The sequence below is a fragment of the Aquarana catesbeiana genome, linkage group LG10 (genome assembly GCF_042186555.1).
Source record: "Aquarana catesbeiana isolate 2022-GZ linkage group LG10, ASM4218655v1, whole genome shotgun sequence".
NCBI classification, from domain to species: Eukaryota; Metazoa; Chordata; class Amphibia; order Anura; family Ranidae; genus Aquarana; species Aquarana catesbeiana.
The window spans coordinates 26,191,189-26,215,830 of record NC_133333.1 but is presented as its reverse complement, the minus strand read 5'-3'; the positions used below and the strand labels follow the sequence as shown (position 1 = coordinate 26,215,830).

The 24,642-nt window shown below is 41.2% G+C and overlaps 1 protein-coding gene across 1 annotated transcript in view; it reads right to left on the bottom strand.

Moving 5' to 3' along the window:
* LOC141109814 (sialic acid-binding Ig-like lectin 12) overlaps window positions 1-24,381 on the bottom strand; it is a 41,007-nt gene extending 16,626 nt beyond the window's left edge. Inside the window, exons 1-6 of the mRNA XM_073601080.1 lie at window positions 24,352-24,381; window positions 20,539-20,641; window positions 16,417-16,770; window positions 14,249-14,605; window positions 5,022-5,276; window positions 1,081-1,110 (exon numbers count right to left, since the gene is read on the bottom strand). Of these exons, the coding sequence (XP_073457181.1) occupies window positions 1,081-1,110; window positions 5,022-5,276; window positions 14,249-14,605; window positions 16,417-16,770; window positions 20,539-20,641; window positions 24,352-24,381 (1,129 nt within the window). The remainder of the gene's footprint in view (window positions 1-1,080; window positions 1,111-5,021; window positions 5,277-14,248; window positions 14,606-16,416; window positions 16,771-20,538; window positions 20,642-24,351) is intronic.
* Between the last annotated feature and the right edge of the window lie 261 nt (window positions 24,382-24,642).

Sequence of the window (24,642 nt, the reverse complement as noted above, 5' to 3'; positions counted from 1 at the left end):
CATGCACTTGTCAGACCCATACTTAAAAAACCCTCACTGGACCGATCCAGTCTTAACAACCTACGCCCCATCTCCTTGCTCCCCTTCTTATCCAAACTCCTCGAACGTCTGGTCTACAACCGACTGAGCATCCACCTCACTGATAATAACCTTCTTGATCCCCTTCAGTCTGGATTTCGTCCTCAACACTCCACAGAAACTGCTCTCCTAAAACAAACGATCTACTAACGGCCAAAACCAATCAACACTATTCTGTACTCCTACTCCTGGAACTCTCTGCTGCCTTTAATACGGTTGACCACCCCCTCCTCCTCAAAAAACTACACGCCTTTGGTCTCCGTGACTGTACACTTCGCTGGTTCTCTTCCTACTTATCCAACCGCCCCTTTAGTGTTTCTTACAATTCTACTTCCTCCTCTCCTCTTCCTTTCTCTGTTGGGGTCCACCAGGGTTCTGTTCTTGGACCTCTCCTATTTTCAATCTACACTGCCTCTCTTGGTCAACTGATAGCCTCCCATGGCTTCCAATACCACCTCTACGCTGACGACACCCAAATCTATTTCTTTACCCCTCTACCCCTCAGCTCACTGATACGATGCTGGGAAACTGTATCAGTGTTCCGCTTATCACAGACGAGGAGGAGGCGGGGCGGGCTTTGTTTCAATGGACGGCTGAATAGAATGCATTACACAGTGGGAGACACACGCTGTTTTAGTAATAAAGGTACGGCTGCAACTGGGCACAGTGTGACTGCAACTGGGCACATGAGACTGCAAATGGGCACAGTGTGACTGCAACTGGGCACAGTGTGACTGCAACTGGGCACAGTGTGACTGCAACTGGGCACAGTGTGACTGCAACTGGGCACAGTGTGACTGCAACTGGGTACAGTGAGGCTGCAAATGGGCACAGTGAGGCTGCAACTGGGCACAGTGAGGCTGCAACTGGGCACAGTGAGGCTGCAGATGGGCACAGTGAGGCTGCAGATGGGCACAGTGAGGCTGCAGATGGGCATTGTTTATATATTCGGGTCGACTTATACTCGAGTATATACGTTATTTATGAAATGTACAACAATACCTGGTGTGATAATAAGGATGGAAGGTGGATCTGTAATATAAGCAGAAACAAAAGTAAACCAATACACATTGGAATAAAACATTTACAATTTCATCAGATGATCAGTATTTTGTAACCTACTTATTCTGTGGCTACCATAGCACAATTTTAAGTGAATCAGTCACTGTTTTAAAACCCAAAACCAAAGACATGTTTGCAAAAAAAAAAAACCTCCCATGTAGGTGAATTTTTTTTTTTTTAGCAGTGTCAGATACTTGGTACTTCTCTACATGTTATGATTTCTTTCTCTGACTCCTATGTCACTGTAGAACAAAATAGTGATGTAGGGCCAACAGAAGGAACTAAAGAGGTTTGGGCATTTGACACTCATGTAAGTGTACTGGAAGATGTTTCAGCCAGCATAGCTCTTGAAACTTTTGATTTGGGGTTTAAAATAATCATAAGCGCTGATCTAACCTAGAAGTGTGGACCAGCAAAGGGGCCAAGCCGCCTACATAAATTATATATTTTAAGAAACTATACAGCCATTACGAAAAAAAAAGATGGTGTCACCCTTCACTGCCGGAATTGTAATGTAAAATAAGGTATTAAATTGGAAAAATAGGTAAGAGGATAACATCTATGTACAGTACTAGCAGAAGGAGAAGAGACTACTGCCAGGAAATCTCACCAGTGGGATATACAAGAGATAAAAGAAGTTGGTGGATGATTCAACCTACTGAAGAAGATGAAGAGGTTGGTACCAGACCTTTGAATGGCAAATATTCAGATGTAAATGGCATAAGTAAAGTGGCAAAAGCTTTCGGATGCATGAAGGAATGTGTTGTTCTAATGAGAGCACTAGAGCAAGAAGCTAATGCCGTATACACACGACCGGACTTTCGACGGATTGAATCACGTCTGACTTTTCAATGGACTTTCGACTGACTTCCGTCGAAATGGACTTGTCTACACACGATCACACCAAAGTCCGACGAATTCGACCGTGATGACATATGACCGGACTAGAATAAGGAAGTTGATAGCCAGTAGCCAATAACTGCCCTAGCGTTGGTTTTCGTCCGTCGGACTAGCATACAGACGACCAGATTTTTCGACCGGACTCGAATCCGTCGGAAAGATTTGAAACATGTTCCAAATCTAAAGTCCGTCTGGTTTTCGACAGAAAAGGTCCGCTGCAGGTCCGATGAAGCCCACACACGGTCGGATTGTCACACGGATTTGTTCCATCGGACCAGTCCAGTCGAAAAGTCCGGTCGTGTGTACACGGCATTAGAGTCCAAAATCTTTTACTACTGATGTAGAATTGGCTGACACTGCAGACGGATGCGGCTGACAGCAGGGGTCCGGTGCGTCCCTGTTCTCCGTTTCAGGGACAAATCACCCCTGAATTTAACGGAGCCAAAGACACAGGACCCCTATGCAATTCACTCCACAGCCGCTCCGGAGATGGGTGAACCGGCTCCATTGAGAGCGGGTCACAATCTCCTGTCATGCGAATTGGATGCGGGGAAAACCCACATCCAATTCGCACTAGTGTGAGTCCAGCCTTAAATTCATGCAAGAAGGCATAAAATAGGCAATACATTTTGGGAGTTAACCTCCCTGGCGGTTTTCCCAAGTGTGGCTAGGGGTTAAATTTCAGTACCATTAGTGGTAACCCCCGAGCCACACTCGGGATCGCATTGCAGGATGCTGGTACGGTGTACTTACTTTGTCCCCAGGATCCTGCGATGTCCCCCCCGCTGTGTCCTCCGCCCTGATGCCTCTGTGTGCCAGGCTCCGTTCCCTGCGAGCGTCACGACGCGCGGGGGGCAGAGCCCGGTGGCAAATTCAAAAAGTACAAAATTCATAACACATACAGTACACTGTAATCTTACAGATTACAGTACTGTATGAAATCATTTCACATCCCTTTTGTCCCCAGTGCTTTGTCCAATGCCCTGCATGCAGTTTTATATTATATATATATATATATATATATATATATATATATATATATATATATATATATATATATATATATATATATATATATATATATATATATACTGTTCTTTCTGCCTGGAAACTTAAGATTGTCCACAGCAACCAAAAAGTGTCCCTTTACGTCAAAAGTGGTTTAAGACCAGCTAGAAAACAGCGATAGTAAATTAGAATACTTGCAGAATTGAGCGATAGTGAATCTTTGGGAAATTCATTTTATTATTATTATATTATTATTTTTTATAATTATTTATAGTTATTTATTATATTATAATTTATGATTTTGTGTTTCAAACTTTATCATACCCGGGATATCTACTAGACTTTTGTTTGGACAAATTTAAGCGTGTTATTGCTAAGAATTACAGGCCTACAATATAAAACGCCAAATTTCTATGCAAAACAATTGTACCGCTTTGAGACGCAAAAATCAGACATAATCATACAGCCAGGGAGGTTAAAAGAGCTCCCCTTTTATCAGTGCTAGGATACAAATGCAATGATGGTTGTATGTAACTATATGAAGTTATATGCTAATCAAATCACATTGAAATGTATTAATCCATATATTTATTAATCCATATAGCAAACAAAATTGACATAAGAATCAGAAAAGAAATGTAAAAAACACTATATTATAATTGATTTGTTTTCTAGTAAATCTTGAAGAAAAAAAAAGATTTTTTTTAAGAAATTATAAAGCAATATGGTTTTAAAAAGTTTTATCAACAATGGTATCAATTATGATATTATAGTTTTTATATATTTTTTTCTGATTTTTATCATTTTGTTCACATTTTGTTTCCTATATAAATTATAGAATTTGAATATGATTTGAGCAACATAGAACTTCAGTTTTTACAACCACCCTTGTATTTGTCCTTGTCTACCCTGAAGAAGAGAGAACTTTGAGCCCCTGAAGCATGATGGTGTCAGGTCACCTGTGTCCAGGTGACAGATGAACCCTGTTGGGGTCAGGAGTGCACCGCTATGATAGTGGACCCTAAGGCTGACTGCTGCGGATGGAACTCGGGGTGGTTCAGGAAGGCAGGTCCCCTGGAGCACCAACACGGATCCCACAGTGAGTTAGAGCATAGATTCCCCAGGGCGCGGAGTCTAAGAGCCAGCTGGTGTTCACCAGAGCGTCTAGTGGTGAGGATGGACTGGGCTTAAACTGGCTCCAGGTCGCGGCCCCCAGGGTCTCCCAGCTCACGCTCACAGTAGGCTACAGGAGGATGGAGAAGAAACAGCAGCCCAGGACAGCAAGGGATAGTAAGGAGGTAGCCAAATGTCGGGGCGACTAGCAGACAAGGATAACAGAGAACACTCCAAAAGTCAGGGTCACAGGCAAACAGGGATAGTCGAGAACGCGCCAAAGGTCTGGGTCACAAGCAGACAGGGATAGTCGGGAACACGCCAAGATCGGTAACAGAGACAAACTTAGAGCACACGGCAAACAGGAAGCCAAACACACAATATTGCACGGCAAGGCAGGCTTGGAGAATACGGTGTTAAATAGTGGTTCCTGTTGAGGCTAGGGTAGAGCCACACAGAGGGAAGATTACTTAAGCATGCAGGTGTGAGAGTACAAGCCTCAAGGCTGATACACAGACCAGGTAAGAGACAGACAGGTCATGAATGTATTACTGAAAGGTCATGACAGATGGTTGTTTTATGCTTTCTTGTATGAATTGACATCAGTATTAAAAAAAAAAATAGATATTCTTAGCTCCTTGGACTGGCCCCCTCATTAGAGCCATAGGAAAAAAATGGAACCTGACAGAGATTTTAACCCTATTTATTCTACTATAGTCCAAACTAAAAAAAAAATAAATAAATAAAAAAAGCATTTAATATACTGTAATGGTGGGATGACACATTTCATTAAAAACTTTAGCAAAATTTTAGCTGGTGGTTTTTTTTTTTTTTTTTCCAGCCGCATATTTTATACTCACACTGAACAGATAATGTGATTTCATTTTGGGTATAATTCTCGAATGATGGGAAGGTCATCTTACAGGTCAATGAAATTTGATGGTGACTCCGAGTCGGGACAAATGTCAGGTCTCCTGAATTAGTCCATATTCCCATCTGATTCTTCCATGTAATTAGTGCGTTGGGGCAGCCTCTCGGTGCAATACATTTTATTGTCACCTTTTTACCTTCGGTCAGTATTCCAGGGTCCGAAATTACAGGTTTCTCATTCAAATCTACAAGAAGCCATAACCCCAAAAACATTTTAAAGGGTTTTAAAAGACAAAATGTTGTAAACATTTTGGTGATATTGTTAAGATTTAATATTTTGTCAAAATACATGCATTTCTTTTATTGGTGTCTTGACACCCATCAACTACTGGGCACGTTACTCCTTTAGCCTTATGACAGAGGTTCATAGCAAAGGGAGGAGAACTTGGAGAAACACATTGCAGTCTACAGTGCAGAGAAATGATGGCAGAAGTGAGGTATTTCAAACAAAATTATATGCAACCTGTTCATTCTGAGTACCTTTCTCTTTCAATACACATTTTCAATTTCAATGTTTATCACTTTTTTATTTATCTCAGGTACTTATATAGCGCCATCAAGTTACTCAGCGCTTTACAGTACATATACGGTATCTCACAAAAGTGAGTACACCCCTCACATTTTTGTAAATATTTTATTCTATCTTTTCATGTGACAACACTGAAGAAATGACACTTTTCTACAATGTAAAGTAGTGAGTGTACAGCTTGTATAACACTGTAAATTTGCTGTCCCCTCAAAATAACTCAACACACAGCCATTAATGTATAAACCGCTGGCAACAAAAGTGAGTACACCTCTAAGTGAAAATGTCCAAATTGGGCCCAATTAGTCATTTTTCAGTCCCCAGTGTCATGTGACTCGTTAGTGTTACAAGGTCTCAGAAGAGAATGGGGAGCAGGTGTGTTAAATTTGGTGTTATCGCTCTCACTCTCTCATACTGGTCACTGGAAGTTCAACATGGTACCTCATGGCAAAGAACTCTCTAAGGATCTGAAAAAAAGGATAAGTTGCTCTACATAAACATGGCAAAGGCTATAAGAAGATTGCCAGAACCCTAAAACTGAGCTGCAGCATGGTGGCCAAGACCATACAGCGGTTTAACAGGGCAGGTTCCACTCAGAACAGACCTCGCCATGGTTGACCAAAAAAGTTGAGTGCACGTGCTCAGTGTCATATCCAGAGGTTGTCTTTGGGAAATAGATATATGAGTGCTGCCAGCATTTTTGCAGAGGTTGAAGGGGTGGGGGGTCAGCCTGTCAGTGCTCAGATCATACACCGCACACTGCATCAAATTGGTCTGTATGGCTGTCGTCCCAGAAGGAAGTCTCTTTTAAAGATGATGCACAAGAAAGCCTGCAAACAGTTTGCTAAAGACAAGCAGACTAAGGATATGGATTACTGGAACCATGTCCTGTGGTCTGATGAGACCAAGATAAACTTATTTGGTTCAGATGGTGTCAAGCCTGTGTGGCAGCAACCAGGTGAGGAGTACAAAGACAAGTGTGTCTTGCCTACTGTTGGATGGCAACATGGTCTAGTGTCATATTTATTATCTAGAGTTTGAATTGGATCTGTCATAAATCTGTTTCCTATTCCCAAAGATCACCCAGGCTAATCCTTGCAATTCCATGGTTTTAAAAGGGTTTCTTTCTGGTTGATACAACCAAGCATTTGCTTTCCTGGGGGCGGTCTGGAATGTCGTTTCTCAGCTCTTGGCTCCGGACCGTCTATTGCTATAACGCAAACTTGAAAGGGGCCATGGCTGACAGGATGATTGATGACGGTGGGTGACAAAGATCAAAGGATCAACAGGCACCTAAAGATTGACATGGACAAAGCCAAAGTACAAAAGGACAGACAGTACTGTTGAGAAGGACTGCCCATAAATACTGTGATTCGTCAAAAGTCTAGATGGGATGGCAATGGGGTTGGGTTTGAATGGTGTATAATCTTAGTATAAAAGACTGAGAAAGGAAGAGAAATAGTCCCTTCCCCTTTGGATCATGGCTTGGTACTATGCCTCAGTCTTCCAGATATCTTCCAGCTATCTCATAGCTGGAAGAAACAAAGCCTCGCAGAAAGCCTTGTGATAAGTATCCTTGATGTTCTTGTATTATATGTGTAGAAATAACTCACGGTGGAGCTGCTGGTTTAAGCGGGTCTGTTACCTTCACTCTGCTTCCTTCTGTTTCACCGGCACCGGGTCTAGGGTTCCATTGAGTTTACTTCTGGACGACACACGCACCAACACTGGAGTACGTTTTCAATGCTTTATTAAAACAAACGACTTAGGAAGTAGCAGGAAAGAGGTAGAAAGGAAACTTGCAGAAGAAACTCAAATATTCTCTGGTACTGTTCTCTTGACAAAATGTCCTGGTAGAATTCAAATACTATTTGAAATGCGCTCCCCTTGTGGGACACACTCCTTGCTCGTCTGGATAGGCCTCTCTCATCGGTCTAGCAGCCAGCACGCAGCACGAATCAAAGTCTCTGCCACAGACTTGTTTGGGAATAAAATCTGTACAACCCCCTGCCACAGGATGTATAGATTTTCTGTAGTGAAAGTCAGTCACAGTGCTTGAACCTTTAAGCCGAGCCGGCACACTATGCTGTATAGTTACTTTTGGATACGTCCTCCAACCGAGTCACCAGGCCCCTCTCCAGACCAGCATGCTGCGTGATCCTTCCATGACGGGTCCTCCCCTGGGATCTCCTTGGCTGTCCAGCTTCGTCACACAGGACCGACAGCTCAGGACCATTCCTCGGCCGCGGTGGTAGGCTCCAGACAAGCCTCTCGACCCACCCCTGCGCCGCTGTATCGTGGGCCTCCCGAATGGAGGACCACGAGGTAGCTCCTTAGCGCATACCTGTCGGCCAGGAGGGCCAGCAGGTGGCTGTAAAACGAACCCCAAAATATGGCGTCTGTCCTATAAATACCCTCGCCCAGAATGCAACTCGGAGGACCACCTCCACCGAGCATGCCTCTGGGACAGAAGAGCATCCATACGCTTCAACACGTTGCCTTTCCAACCCTGACCAGTGGCAACAGCGACACCCACCGGTCAGCACGGAAACACCCACAACGTCAGCCAAGCTGGAACAGAGGCAAACTTTTAACCTTCCTAACGCACAATTTACTAAATTTACCTAACATGCGGTAGATTGCAAATCTACCAGCGCTACATATGTTCTGATTGTTGGTCTGTGTTTGTAATATCTTTCTCTAGTATTTCATGTTAGCTTCTTATTTCCTTGGGAAATAAATAAGACTTTATTACTTATAAAGTGTGTGTTTGGTTTCATAGCTAACCTTGTATTATTGTGATATCAACAGTAACATGTGGTCAGAGTTTTAATAGACTAATTAACTATAGAGATTAGACAAATTAATATATAGATACATAATATTTATTGTATCTTAGTTACTTCACCTACAGTCAAGCATGGTGGTGGGAGTGTCATGGTCTGGGGCTGCATGAGTGATGCTGGCACTGGGGAGCTACAGTTCATTGAGGGAACCATGAATGCGAAAATGTACTGTGACATACTGAAGCAGAGCATGATCCCCTTCCTTTGGAGACTGAGCCGCAGAGCAGTATTCCAACATAACGACCCCAAACACCTCCAAAATGACCACTACCTTGCTAAAGAAGCTGAGGGTAAAAGATGATGGACTGGCCAAGCATGTCTCCAGACCTAAATCCTATTTAGCATCTATGGGGCCTCCTCAAATGGAACATTTACCAGCTCTGTGATATCATCATGGAGGAGTGGAAGAGGACTCCAGTGGCAACCTGTGATACTCTGGTGAACTCCATGTCTAAGAGGGTTAAGGCAGTGCTGGAAAATAATGGTGGCCACACAAAATTTTGACACTTTGGGCCCAATTTGGACATTTTCACTTAGGGGTATACTCACTTTTGTTACCAATGGTTTAGCTATTAATGGCTGTGTGTTGAGTTAATTTGAGGACACAGCAGATTTACATTGTTATACAAGCTGCACTCATTACTTTACATTGTAGCAAAGTGTAATTTCTTCAGTGTTGTCACATGAAAAAATATAATAATATATTTACAAAAATGTGAGGGGTGTACTTACTTTTGCTAGATACTGTATATTGTATGTCCAGATCAGTCCCTGCCCTCAAGGAGGTTGGGATTCAAACCAGCGAACCTTTTTACTGCTAGGCAAAAGTGTTAACCACTACACCACTGTGCCACCCATAACTCTTAGCAATAAAGCAACACTAATTGGCAGTTAAAACTATGACTGCATTACACAGCAAGTGTAGAATCACCAAGTTACCCTGAAACCATTTTAAAATAGGGACAATAAAATATTTCCTCTTAACATAAATGCTATTCTATCTATTCTATCTACTATTTGTAGAATAATGTTCTCAGGCATCTCCATGCTGTGACAATCTTTTTCTTTGTTGAAGCTGTAAAATGGTACTCCATTCTAACTCAGAGGCAGCTCTGTCCCTGACGGCTGCACGTTTCAGATTTATGACAAGGAACCAATCAATAATTTCTGATCATTTCATCCCTATGACAGCCAGTCATGGTGTTTACTGGAACTTTTGTGGCCTGCAGGTGGCTCTGTCCCTCTCTCTTTCTCCCCATCTGCACTCTTTGTGCACAGAGAGAGAGGCACAGTGCCACCTGCAGGTTGAAGAGATATATGATTACACAGCATTACGGTATGTATAAAAATTACATTTTTGATTGAAAACTGTTATGTTTTTATTATACTAAAATTTAATTTTTTTGTCCATGTGTGTCTATCTGTCAGTTTGTAATAAAAAAACTGAAAAGGGTACCTTATATAATTTTTTTCTGAATTCAATTGAATTTGGAACTTTCTGGATGCCTTGAAATTACTTTTTACCATAATGATTAGGGATGGGTGAATGGTTCGGCCCGAGCATAAGTTCGCGCTGAACTTTGGTTGTTCGGATGTTCTGCGAACGCCAAACAATATGCGGTGTTCGGGGCAAATTCAAAAGCCGCCGCAACACCCTTAAAGTCTATGGCATACTAACATGAGAAATCAAAAGTGGTAATTTTAAAGGCTTATATGCAAGTTATTGTCATAAAAAGTGTTTGGGGACCCGGGTCCTGCCCCAGGGGACATATATCAATGCAAATTTTTTTTTTTTTTAAACGGCCGTTTTTTCGGGAGCAGTGATTTTTTTCATGCTTAAAGTGAAATAAAAATGAAATATTCCTTTAAATATCGTGCCTGGAGGGCATCTATAGTATGTATGTAAAGTGACGCATTTTCCCGTGTTTAGAACAGTACCACAGCAAAATGACATTTCTAAATGAAAAATTGTCATTTAAAACTGATCGCAGCTGTAATGAATTGTCGGGTCTCAGCAATATTGATAAAACTCATTGAAAAAAAAAGGCATGGGTTCCCCCCGCCCCAGTCCATTGCCAGGCCCTTCAGGTCTGGTATGGAAATTAAGGGGAACCCTGCGCCAATTTTTTTTAAAAATGGCGTAGGGTTCCCCCTCAAAATCCATACCAGACCCTTCAGGTCTGGTATGGATTTTAAGGGGAACCCTGTGCCAAAGTTTTAAAAAAATGGCAGAGGGGTCCCTCCAAAATCCATATCAGACCCTTATCTGAGCATACAACCTGGCAGGCCGCAGGAAAAGAGGGGGTGTGAGAGGGGGCCCCCCTCCTGAACCGTATCAGGCCACATGCCCTCAACATGGGGAGGGTGCTTTGGGGTAGCCCCCAACGCACCTTGTCCCCATGTTAATGGGGACGAGGGCCTCATCCCCACAACCCTTGTCCGGTGGTTGTGGGGGTATGTGGGTGGGGGGCTTATCGGAATCTGGAAACCCCCTTTAACAAGGGTATCCCCAGATCCCGGACCCCCCCCAATGTGAATTGGTAACGGGTACATTGTACCCCTACCATTTCACAAAAGAAGTGTTAAAAATGGTAAAAAAGACAAGAGACAGCTTGGGACAAGTCATTTATTAAAAAATAAAAAAATAAAAATTGTCCCGCGATGTAAATTCATGCCGCCTGACAGACCAAAAAAGAAAAAAAAAAAAAACGCAACCGTTCCGCCTCCATGGGGGGCCCCGCCGACTGACGCTTCTTCTGGGTGACAGTTCTTATACAGCTGAGGGCAGGGCCACCCGTTGAAGTAAACGGGTGACCCCGCCCCCCTCTGACGCCATGGAGGCTTCCCCATGGCTTCCCCGTGGTGTCAGAGGGGGCGGGCCACCTGGTGACGTAAACGGGTGACCCCGCCCTCTCTGACGCCACGGGGAATCCTCCATGATGTCAGAGGGGGCGGAGTCACCCATTTACGTCACTGAGTGGCCCCGCCCTCAGCCATATAAGAACTGTCACCCAGAAGAAGTGTCAGTTGGTGGGAGCCTCCCATGGAGGCGTAACGGTTGGCGGTTTTTTTTTTTCTTTTTCGGTCCGTCGGGTGGAGTGAATTTACATCGCAGGACATTTTTATTTTTTAATAAAGGACTTGTCCCAAGCTGTCTCTTGTCTTTACCATTTTTGACACTTTTTTTGTGAAATGGTAGGGGTACAATGTACCCGTTACCTATTCACATGGGGGGGGAGGCATTTTTTTTCTATTTTGGCTCAATGTTCCCCTTAAAATCTATACCAGACATGAAGGGTTAAATGACAATTTTTCCTTTAGAAATGTCATTTTGCTGTGGTACTGTTTTAAACAAGGGAAAATGTGCCACTTTACAGGCATACTATAGACACCCCCCAGGCACAATATTTAAAGGAATATTTCATTTTTATTGTTTCACTTTAAGCATTAAAAAAATCATTGCTCCCAAAAAAATGGCTGTTTTAAATTTTTTTTTTGCATTGATCCATGTCCCCTGGGGCAGGACCCGGGTCCCCAAACACTTTTTATGACAATAACTTGCATATAAGCCTTTAAAATGAGCACTTTCGATTTTTCATGTTCGTGTCCCATAGACTTTAATGGTGTTCGTGTGTTCTTCCGAATTTTTTGCCTGTTCGGTATGTTCTGGTGCGAACTAAACCGGGGGGGGGGGGTGGGTGTTCGGCTCATCCCTAATAATGATATGTCTTTTAAGTATTAGTTAACCTTTTAAGAAAAAATGAAAGGTGAACTAACACTGTACACCCTGAACTAACACTCATCCTCTCTGTACTTATCTCCTTGGGTGATAAACTGTTAGTACCCATGCAGCTGGTGCAGCAGTTCTGTGATTTACAATCCCTGCTCTTCTCTTCTCTCTGCAGCACTTCTGGGATGGATCAGAGGAATGCTATGGGCCGACGCTGGCCATTTAGAATTGCTCTGATCTGTACTGGAAGTCCTGCAGAAATAAGAAGGGGGAAGAGTGCGGAATTCAAATCTCCAGACCACTGCACTGGCTGTGTGGTCACTGGCAGCTTATTCTCCATGGAGGTATGAACAGCAGGGGCAGATTGGAGAATGCCCTTTTATTGTTCCAGCATGACTATGCCCTGCATACAAAGCCAGCTTCATAAAGACATGGTTTGAGGGGTTTGGTGTTGAGGAACTCAAGTGTTCTGCACAGAGCCCTGACCTCAACCCTACTGAACACCTTTGGAATGAATTGGAATGCTGAATGTGAGTCAGGTCTTCAACGTCAGTACCTGACCTCTTAAATGTTTTTTTTAGCTGAATGGGCACAAATGTCCACAGACACACTTCAAAATCTTGTGAAAAGCCTTCCCAGAAGAGTGGAGGAGGGGGGAATTCATTTTATATTAAGATTTTGGAATAAAATGTTCAACAAGCTTTGATGGTCAGTACTTATTACATATTTGGACTTTCTCCTAAATCAAGTTTTCTGCTGTTCGATTCTTATGCCGCGTACACACGAGCGGACTTTACGGCAGACTTTGTCCGGCGTACTTTTCCACGGACTGTACGACGGACTTTCCGAATGAACGGACTTGCCTACGCACAATCAACCAAAGTCCGACGGATTCGTACGTGATGACGTACGACCGGACTAAAACAAGGAATTTCATAGCCAGTAGCCAATAGCTGCCCTAGCGTCGGTTTTTGTCCGTCGGACTAGCATACAGACGAGCGGACTTTTTGACCGGACTCGAGTCCGTCGGACAGATTTGAAACATGTTTCAAATCTAAGTCCGTCAAATTTTTGAGAAAACAAAGTCCGCTGGAGCCCACACACGATCGAATTGTCCGACGGACTCCGGTACGACGAACCAAGTATGCCGTAAAGTCCGATCGTGTGTATGCGGTATTAGACACCAGTTATATTCTAAACAGCTTAACAAATAATTTGATATTGCACTTTAATACTTTCTGAGTTGCTGGTTAGGTATAAATATGCAGCTCAGGAGTTACATTTTTCTTTACAGAATGCTTGACCCAAGACAGTGACACAAAAAGTACTGAAACCTGGGGCTGCCAAACAACAAGCATTTTCACTTTGAGTTCAGCAATGGCAGTCTCCTGGGTATCAGGCAACAGCTTGTTTCCATTGAAATAACTTTTGAGTTTCAAAAGGGAATCAAAGCTTGCAATGTCTTTTTTTTAGAAAGTGCTGTGCCTTAGCAATAAGCATGTCAAAAAAGGTTCCTGCTGGCTTTTGAATAAAAATCATAAGTTCCATTGAATCCTGCTATGTGGTGTCTGTTATGCCGCGTACACACGGGTGGACTTTTCGACGGACTAGGTCTGGCGGACTTTTTGACTGACTTTCCGAATGAACGGATTTGCCTACACACTATCAACCAAAGCCTGATGGATTCGTACGTGATGACGTACGACCGGACTAAAACAAGGAAGTTCATAGCCAGTAGCCAATAGCTGCCCTAGCGTCGGTTTTGTCCGTCGGACTAGCATACAGACAAGCAGACTTTTCGACCGGACTCAAGTCCGTCGGAAAGATTTGAAACATGTTTCATTTCTAGGTCTGTCGAACTTTTGAAGCCCACACACAATCGAAATTGTCCGATGGACTCCGGTCTGCCGGACCAAGTATGCCGTAAAGTCCGGTCGTGTGTACGCGGCATTAGAACCTTCAAACCTCTCTATTTATCTCAGTGCAGGAACACTTTAATGTGTTGACCTTTAGAATAAGCTGTTGATGTTTATGAACATTGGACAATAAACCTACCTGTGACATGTATTTGTATCATTTTGGATATATAGCTGTATTTCCGGTTGTTGCCTTTCCCATCTTCAAATCGGAAGTGATATTTTCCAGAATCTTGCTCCTTGGCGTCAGTTATCATTAGAGTGCAATCTCCATTATCTGGATTTCCCATCAACTGAAAGTTTGGCTTTGTACCAACAATTGACTTGTTATTAGATGCTGCAAATTCTTGGCATATCGTCTTCCAGTGACCACTAGAGCTGGTAAAGGATTTCATGTGATCAGCAGTAAATGTACAAGGAATGGTGACACCAAGACCCTTCTGGACATTGACAGTCTGATCCACCTGAATAGAATAGCCATCTACTTCTTTAATGTCTAAGAAAGAAAGATAAGTAGAAAAATGTTAACATATTCATAAAACATTTAGAAAATATATGTAAAGACAAAAGCAAAACTTTAGTTTTTTTTAGAAAGGATTAGACCATCTGTCAAGTTTTTATTGCTGTGTGTCCCCTGTTGTGATCAGAGAGCAGCCTAGGGTGAGAACATGGTCCTTCTACACAATATCTTCATTATGTATATGCTCTCTTGAAGGAATACGCACTCCATGCTATACCCATCAAAACCAAGCTTCACTTCTTTTGGTCCAACACACACATCATAAACTTTTTTTAATGAAGGGTTAGACCATCTTTCAAGTTTTTATTGCTGTCTGTGTCCCAGTTAGAGAGATTTGTTCTCTCTATTTATTTTGGTGACCATTGTCACCGGTGTGAAGATGGAACTGTCAACCTCACTGAGCCCAGAGATTTTCCAGCTTTTGGTACGACAATCTCTCTACTAGAAGTAATTGTCACTGGGGCTCGGTGGGGAACTCTGCAGTTAACCCTTTACATATGCAGGTGAATAATGCTTACAGATAAATAATGCTTTAAATTCCTCTAATATTTAGTATGTGATAGGTTTTACATGGGTGCGATGCAGGGATAATGGTAACCCATTTATAACTGATACATTTTTGTGCTTCATGATGTGCAGTCGTTGCTTTTGATCTGTAAAATCTTAGTATGCAGATATATCAGGACTGGACCGACCATGGGGTGGACAGAAAAGGCAACTGCCTTGGGCACTTCTGGGATAGGGGGTGGGGCAGAAAAGAGCAGAGCCTGAAACCTATACTGATGACGTTGTTCACAGCTCATGAAGAGGGGCAGTGCAAAAAAAAAAAGGGTAGAATCTGCAATCTATCCTGATGGGGTAGTTTACAGCTAATGGAGAAGGGTTGCATTCTGGGCATTTCACCTTAAAGGTGCTAAAGGACCTTCTCTGGGCACTGACCCTGAGTAGCTGATAAACCAATGGATTGCATAATGCATTATAAATATAATAATACACCCACTTAATTACTTGACTGTAGACTTTCCTGAAAATTATATCTGTAAAAACACTATCAAACAGGTGTTTGTAACCAGTGGGATTCCATAGCCCTGGGGGTATGGGTGCCAAATGATGGGGGTATGGAACTGAATCATTTATAGCAAATCTAGAGTAAGAAAGTTTTTCATTTGGGAGATATCCCTTCACTTCCAGTCTCAGACACAGCAGGATATGAAAATAAATCTTTTTTAAAGAGTGCAGAAATCTCCATTTTAGACAGCTGTCACCAGAACTTCCATTGGAAGATTTGCCTTCACTTTCTATTCTCCTTACAACTGTATACTTTAGACAAGTTTACAGAACATTTACAATAATGAGTATTGAAACCCAAAAACAAATGTAATATTTGCAGCTTAGCTGCCTTTAGATGTAATGGCTTTGTTAGTTTTTTTAATGAGGTTTCTTTTCTGTATTTCATCGAATAATTATGCAAATAACACATCTCCTGTCCTAGAGTGACAACAACCACTCATTTGTACTATATTTATAGAGGCAGCTACGGTTGATATCCAGGCTGGACTGCAAAAATGTTTGCCTTTGTTCATCTCCATTATATGAGGGATGAGACATTATATAAGAAGATAACATTGTTTTTCCTCTTTCGGTTCACAGGAAGTGACAAGAAAATTTCAGGCAAGATCAACAGGTATTTCCTGTACTTGATGCAAATTTTCATAGCATGAAAAAAAAAAGATGCAATATATAATATTTTTGTTATTTGTTTTAGTTACCCTTTAAGTTGCACTCACCTGTTACCTCTACCTTTACTTGATCATTTAAATAATTATATTTATTTTTACTGTCTTCTTTCTCCACAAATCTGAAGAAGTAAAAGCCAATGTCTTCTTTGCTGGCGTTGGTGATTTTCAGGGTGCAGTCACCATCATCAGGGTTACCGATTGCATGAAAGTTTTGCTTCGTCACGTTCGACATGTCAGTAGAAGCTACTTTGACATGTAGTCTTTCCTTCCAATATCCTTTTGAATTGTGGAATTTCTCTCTACTGTCAGCAATGAAGTTACAAGGCACAATGGCACACATAGCCTGTGGGATTTTCACTTCTTGGTTAACTTTAATTTTGTAGTCAGTGGATATTACAGTCTCTGCGGGAAAAAGAAAATTTTGTAAGATTTTATAAATGGATATTCTTCATTAAAGGAATAGTTTGCTCAGAAATGTATTTTAGGTGGAGCCTGGAGGGCTGAGACTATTGCTGGCTTCAAATATGTCTGGAATATTCAAACGGTGAGATCTCCCTGCCATATTTCCAGAATGTTTTTGTCCACCAGGGCGTTCTAGATTTTTCCAGCCACCTTTGTTTTCCATCTCCCCCTGGTACATTCTCAATAACATAAAATATGTAAAAAAATCAGCTAGGATTGTGGGAGCCCTTAATAATGGGCTCACTGTGTGAGAATATCATTGCACACGTGAACCATCTACGTAAAAGAGGTCTAAACCACCCTAAAGCACATCTTCTGTATTTTTTTCCCTTCCCTCTCCTTTGTGATGTGTCATCATGCAGGTGTGGGTTCTCAATACAATACTGCAGAGAACGGCACTCAATATATGCACACATATTAGGAAAATGTTTTATTAACTGGTTTCCAGGGGATGGGAGGGAGGGGTCTAGAAACACAGAGATGGGCTTTAAGTTTGCCTTTTCAATTGATTGCAATGCAATTTACAAAAATGATGACATTTTGGTGATGGGAACTCATCACTCTAGGGGAGTACAGTACACACGCTTCAATCCCATCCTACAATCCCACTCAACAATCCCATTCACAATTCCCATTCACAATCCCACCCACAATCCCACCCCACAATCCCACCCTACAATCCCACCCCACAATCCCACCCCACAATCCCACCCCACAATGCCACCCCACAATGCCACCCCACAATCCCACCCCACAATGGATCCAGCTTACTCACAGACTGGAGAGTGGGCTTCTAGAGTGAATTATTATAGGGTCCAATAATACCCTTCCAGAAGATCAAATTATTTTTCCCCTAGATCAGGGCTACAATATGAATGAAGAAATGAAGAGAGTAGATACAGTATATACATATATACATATATATACACACACACATACATATATATATATACACAGGTAAAAGCCAGTAAATTAGAATATTTTGAAAAACTTGATTTATTTCAGTAATTGCATTCAAAAGGTGTAACTTGTACATTATATTTATTCATTGCACACAGACTGATGCATTCAAATGTTTATTTCATTTAATTTTGATGATTTGAAGTGGCAACAAATGAAAATCCAAAATTCCGTGTGTCACAAAATTCGAATATTACTTAAGGCTAATACAAAAAAGGGATTTTTTAGAAATGTTGGCCAACTGAAAAGTATGAAAATGAAAAATATGAGCATGTACAATACTCAATACTTGGTTGGAGCTCCTTTTGCCTCAATTACTGCATTAATGCGGCGTGGCATGGAGTCAATGAGTTTCTGGCACTGCTCAGGTGTTATGAGAGCCCAGGTTGCTCTGATAGTGGCCTTCAACTCTTCTGCGTTGTTGGGTCTGGCATTCTGCATCTTCCTTTTCACAATACCCCACAGATTTTCTATGGGGCTAAGGTCAGGGGAGTTGGCTGGCCAATTTAGAACAGAAATACCATGGTCCGTAAACCAGGCACGGGTAGATTTTGCGCTGTGTGCAGGCGCCAAGTCCTGTTGGAACCTGAAATCTCCATCTCCATAGAGCAGGTCAGCAGCAGGAAGCATGAAGTGCTCTAAAACTTGCTGGTAGACGGCTGCGTTGACCCTGGATCTCAGGAAACAGAGTGGACCGACACCAGCAGATGACATGGCACCCCAAACCATCACTGATGGTGGAAACTTTACACTAGACTTCAGGCAACGTGGATCCTGTGCCTCTCCTGTCTTCCTCCAGACTCTGGGACCTCGATTTCCAAAGGAAATGCAAAATTTGCTTTCGTCAGAAAACATGACTTTGGACCACTCAGCAGCAGTCCAGCTCTTTTTTTCCTTAGCCCAGGTGAGACGGTTTTCGCGCTGTTTCTTGGTCAACAGTGGCTTGACACGAGGTATGCGGCAGTTGAAACCCATGTCTTTCAAGCGTCTCTTGGTGGTGGATCTTGAAGCACTGACTCCAGCAGCTGTCCACTCCTTGTGAATCTCCCCCACATTTTTGAATGGGTTTTTTTTCACAATCTTGACTAGGGCGCGGTGATCCCTATCGCTTGTACACTTTTTCTGACCACAGTTTTTCCTTCCCTTTGCCTCTCTATTAATGTGTTTGGACACAGAGCTCTGAGAACAGCCAGCCTCTTCAGCAATAACCTTTTGTGTCTTTCCCTCCTTGTGCAATGTGTCGATGGTCGCCTTTTGGACAGCTGTCAAATCTGAAGTCTTCCCCATGTTTGTGTAGGCTTCAGAACTGGACTGAGAGACCATTTAAAGCCCTTTGCAGGTGTTTTGAGTTAATCAGCTGATTAGTTTGTGGCACCAGGTGTCTTCAAAATTTAACCCTTACACAATATTCGAATTTTGTGACACACGGAATTTTGGATTTTCATTTGTTGCCACTTCAAATCATCAAAATTAAATGAAATAAACATTTGAATGCATCAGTCTGTGTGCAATGAATAAATATAATGTACAAGTTACACCTTTTGAATGCAATTACTGAAATAAATCAAGTTTTTCAAAATATTCTAATTTACTGGCTTTTACCTGTATATATATATATACACACACACATACACACACACACATATCCAAATTCATGAAAGATGCAAACAAAAATGATATAAAAAAAATAAAAATAAAGTGGCTTCATATTCCAAGCACCTAAATAATCTTTTCCCTAAAAAATGCAAAATTGTTCATAAAGGGATGACCGTCACTGTCCGGGTCGGTGGCGGCTTCACTCCAATGGATGATCATCATGTTCTAAGAACAGTAAGCTTTAGCTCTGGATCCTTATGATTGTCTCTGTGAAAAATCACGTACTCAATAGATCTATCCGAGCTACCTACCCATATCGGGGGTCTCTTGTCCCCTGTATTTTTTTACTCTTCCCCCACCTGTTTTTCTTCAACCTCGAGGTTTTGTGCTTACACCTGGATACCAAACTAGGTTCCTTCTATGATATTATCATTGTTTCTCCGGTGAGCTTTGCGGAGTTAGGCGTCATACGGGTGGACCAGTGTGGACAAGCCATACGCCCCGTCTTCTGTTGGTATTTCGGGGGCGTCCTTGACGGTTTTGCCTCCGGGACTTAGCAGTGAGCTTCTCTTACTGAATATGCTTGGTGTGACTCTTGTCACAAGTTTCCCCTGATGAAGGGACTTTCTTTTCAGTCCCGAAATGCGTTGGTTCAAGTGGAAGATTGCACGAATATATATGTTTCTGACTACTACACCAGCATATTTATTTTTTAGCTCCTTTTTATATAATACTTGATTTACATGTTGATTTCTTCATTTTTGTATTTTGTACATTTGTATCAATAAAATTGTTTTTTACTACTCCGTTGCTGTTAAAGTCCCACCAACTAAAGTCCCACCAACTACCAACTATATCAAGGATGGTGGCAACTTTCATGACCTAATTGGATGGTATCCCCTTTTTTATTCTATAAAGGGATGAAGGACACATATGATAAATATATTGTTGTTCATGAAAACCATTGTGAAATGGAAGATTAATATATACATATGCCATTATTTGACAATAGTAAAAATCAGAAAAAAAAAACTCAAACCACCAAAGCATTTATAAGCTGTAAAAAATAACTGAAAAAGTAGAAATGAGGAAACAAATGCTAATACTGATAAAATCTATGTTCTATAAAGTTCTGACATTTTTCTCACAGACCTATTGAAATGAGGAACAGAATTGTCACCAGCGGTAACCCGAGGCGTCCATCTTTTCTTGTCCACATCCTGAAACTGAGAAACCACTGTGCAATGAGCAAGACCTGTGAACAATCATGAATCATTAGATGAATTCACAAACAAATGCATTTTATAGGACATTGAAAGCTTTTTTCTAACACCCTAGAGAATAAAATGGTGGTCGTTGCAATACTTTCTGTCACACCGTATTTGTGCAGCGGTCTTACAAGCGCACTTTTTTTGGAAAAAATACACTTTTTTGAATTAAAAAATAAGACAACAGTAAATTTAGCCCATTTTTTTTATATTGTGAAAGATAATGTTACACCAAGTAAATTAATATCCAACATGTCACACTTCAAAATTGCGCCCGCTCGTGGAATGGCGACAAACTTTTACCCTTAAAAATCTCCATAGGCGACGTTTGAAAAATTCTACAGGTTGCATGTTTTATGTTACAGAGAAGATCTTGGGCTAGAATTATTGCTCTTGCTCTACCGATCGCGGTGATGCCTCACATGTGTGGTTTGAACACCGTTTTCATATGCAGGTGCTACTCAAGTATGCGTTTGCTTCTACATGCGAGCTCGGCGGGACGGGGAGTGTTTAAAAGAAATGCATTTCTTATTTATTTTACCTTTTATTTTTTATCTTTACACTGTTTTTTCAAAAAAAAAATTGTGCCACTTCTATTTCTATTACAAGGAATGTAAACATCCCTTGTAATAGAAAAAAAGCATGACAGGACCTCTTAAATATGAGATCTGGGGTCAAAAAGTCCTCAGATCTCATATTTACACTTGAATGCAATTAAAAAAAAAAAAAAATTTGTCATTTAAAAATTTTTTTTTTTTTAAATGGCCCTTGAAGAGCTATGGGCGAAAGTGACGTTATGACGTTGCTTCCGCCCTGCAACATTATGGAGAAGGGTGGGGGTCATCTTCCCCTCACTCGTCTCCATGCCCAGCAAGGGTGAAGATCCGATCGTCTCCGCCGCTGCCGACAGCTCCGATAAGCAGCGGAGGGCACCGGAGCGCGGCGGGAGGGGGGCCCTCTCCCCCCGCTGATAAAAGTGATCTTGCAGTGACTCTGCCGCAGAAACCACTATTATCAGAAACCGGTCCGCCGTCCAAGCCAGAGAATACTGGGGTTAAGGCAGGTAGCTGCTGCCATAACAACAATATCCCCCTTCAAAGTAAAGACGTATATCGGCGTGCGGCGGTCCGGAAGTGGTTAAATTACTTGCAAACTCAGTTACTAACATGTAACTGTTTGGAACTTTCGTTATACAGTCCAGGAATGTTTTTTATTCACGTGCTTGATCGTTGTACTAATGTGAGTAGGTTTTATACACTTTGAAGTGCAATAAAGGTTTTAATCAGATTCACACTATGTGGATTTTTCCATTTTTGGTTTTATGTTGAAACTCGTGAACTATATGGTTACCATTGATGCTCTCACATATTGGAGAGTGGGATACACTGCGGCACGCTAATAAGCAGTGTGGGTCGGACCCCCTTATGATGCGATTGCCATTCATATGCTGATTTGACTCTATAGTGGGGGTCTATCTGTTGTGGTAAGAGTCCTTATCTCATGGATGGTGAAGGTCCACATGGTGATTGCAAGATTTGACTGAACACAATTTTTTTGTCTATTGACATAGCGGTGACTTGGAGAAAATATTTGTTTGGGATTCTTGTCATGTATTTTTTTATTACACACATTCAATGGACTTTATGATTAAATGTTTTGGACTTATAAATTGATTTACTATTTATGTATGCACAGTTGCAAGTCATATGTTATGTTTGTTATATAGTTTGACTGACTATTTCTTGCCAGCAGCTAGAGCTCTATACCAGCCAGCGCGTGTTCTACTACGGTTTTGTGATATTTCACCATATGGCATCACTGCTCTCCAAATAAAATGTATGTATTACTGGAGTGACATTACTACTGTCCAAACATAAAAACTTCAAAAGCATCATTGTTATATATAACTTGAGCCCCGTACACACGATCAGAATATCGTACAAAAAATAACGCATTTGCAGCGATCCTACGATAATCTCATCATTAGTACACAGCTGTCTTCCGTAATTTTCCAAAAGGACAAACACAAAAAATGTTCTCGTACCATACCAGATGGTATGATTTTTGTTTAGGCCGGGTTCACACTATTGAGAATTGGGTGCGGACAGCAGATTGTGACCGGCTCTCCATGGAGACGGTTCACACATCCCCGGAGCGGCTCCGGTGCGTCTTCTGGTCCGTTTCAGGTCCGGATTCAGCCATAAATTTGGACTGAAATCGGACCTGAAATGGTGAATAGGGACGCACCGGACCCCCAGGTGTGAGCCGCTCTGTGCTGCAGTGTGAACCCAGCCTGAATCAGTACAGTTTTCATCCGAAAATACAATACAAATACACTTCAATAGTTACATAGTAGGTGAGGTTGAAAAAAGACACAAGTCCAACCTATAATACATTACATCACTTCCAAATTCTTATTTTGTCATATGAGAATTTTCATACTTTAGTAACCTAATTAATTAGGTTAAAAGTAATTCGTTTTTGCGATATGGAGATTTGCATCCAAAAAAAAAAGGAAGATCATCCGTCCGTTAATCTCATTGTGTGTATTAGGCTTTACTTGACTTGAATCACAGCAACATAAATATTAGTTATATCCTATAGTAGTGACATCACTGTTCTTAAGTTATCTTTATCTTTAACTATTTTATAAAAGAGATATCATCATTCTCTCAAGATCTCCAGATATGTTTCAATATGTTCTATCTGCCAGCTCTCCGAGTATGATAGTTTTTTAGGAGAGACCTCACCTCCCTACAGAAGTGCAATTACTATTCTTTGGATACATGCCATAATTTTGTTGCAGTGACATCACTACTACTACTACATTAGATAGTTGTCACAACAGTACTTCCAACCCCATAAAAATACAGTATCAAACTTACTATAGTCAGGGTGATGTTGTCACTTCTTTCCTTCTTTTGTGTAGTCACATCGCAGTATGACACCTACTGATAGAATGTCACTTTGCATGTTCACAGGAACACCCAATATAGAGGGTGTCATGATGGACTTTATTCACTTCTCTATACTCTTTTCCGGCTAAGTGTATATACATTTTTATAAAAACAACATCATTTACTGGTATTTACTATTACACTGTTTAAAAAATATTTACAGAGATTAAATTGAGATGTTAATTGTACCAATTACTGGTTGATTTAATATTTCAAAAGCGAAAGCCTGTGGTTTCCTCAGATATTTGGACCAAGTCGTAAACAAACGTAAAGAATTTTATATTCGGATTTTGATTGGGGAAATCCTGTTTTTAAAGTCTGTTTTTTTTAAGGCATGATGATTTGTCAGAGAGTAACACAATAATGATCTAATTGGAAACCGTGATAGTCTTTGGTCATTTTTTTTTTTTTTAAAGCCTTTTTGGTTTGCAAGTTTATAAACTGTTTAATAAGTTTTCATTATTTTATAAAGTAAATATTTTACTTATAATAAAAAAAAAAAACAACAGTTAATATATGGTGTAAATACCCTGCATAGGTCAACTGCAAGTTTATATACAAATTATTCTTTTTAATGAAATCCTGGCTTTGTTTTACCTTTGCACATAATGACTAAATCACACTTGTTTAAGCACAGGACAACACCCTCCATTTGGTTTGCCATGGACCAAAAGATGGTAACCCTAGGGCCAAGAAGACAATGGGGGTCATTCCTGTGATATGGGGGGGGGGGGTCTCACAATTTCTTTGTCTTGGGTAGCCAAGGACATTGTGGTGCCACTAATAGCTGATTAATCTGTCATTTAGGATTCATGAAGACCTATTTTAACTTAAAGTGTATGTAAAGGCACTTTTTTTTTTTTTTTTTTTTTTTTTTTTAGATGAATAGAATAGGGAAGGGATAGACTCTATGAAAGGCGATTTACTAAAACGGGTGCACTCAGCATCTGGTGCAGCTGTACCCAATCAGCTTCCAACTTCAGCTTCTTTAATTAACTAGTTAAGGACTGGAAGGATTTGCCCCCTTAATA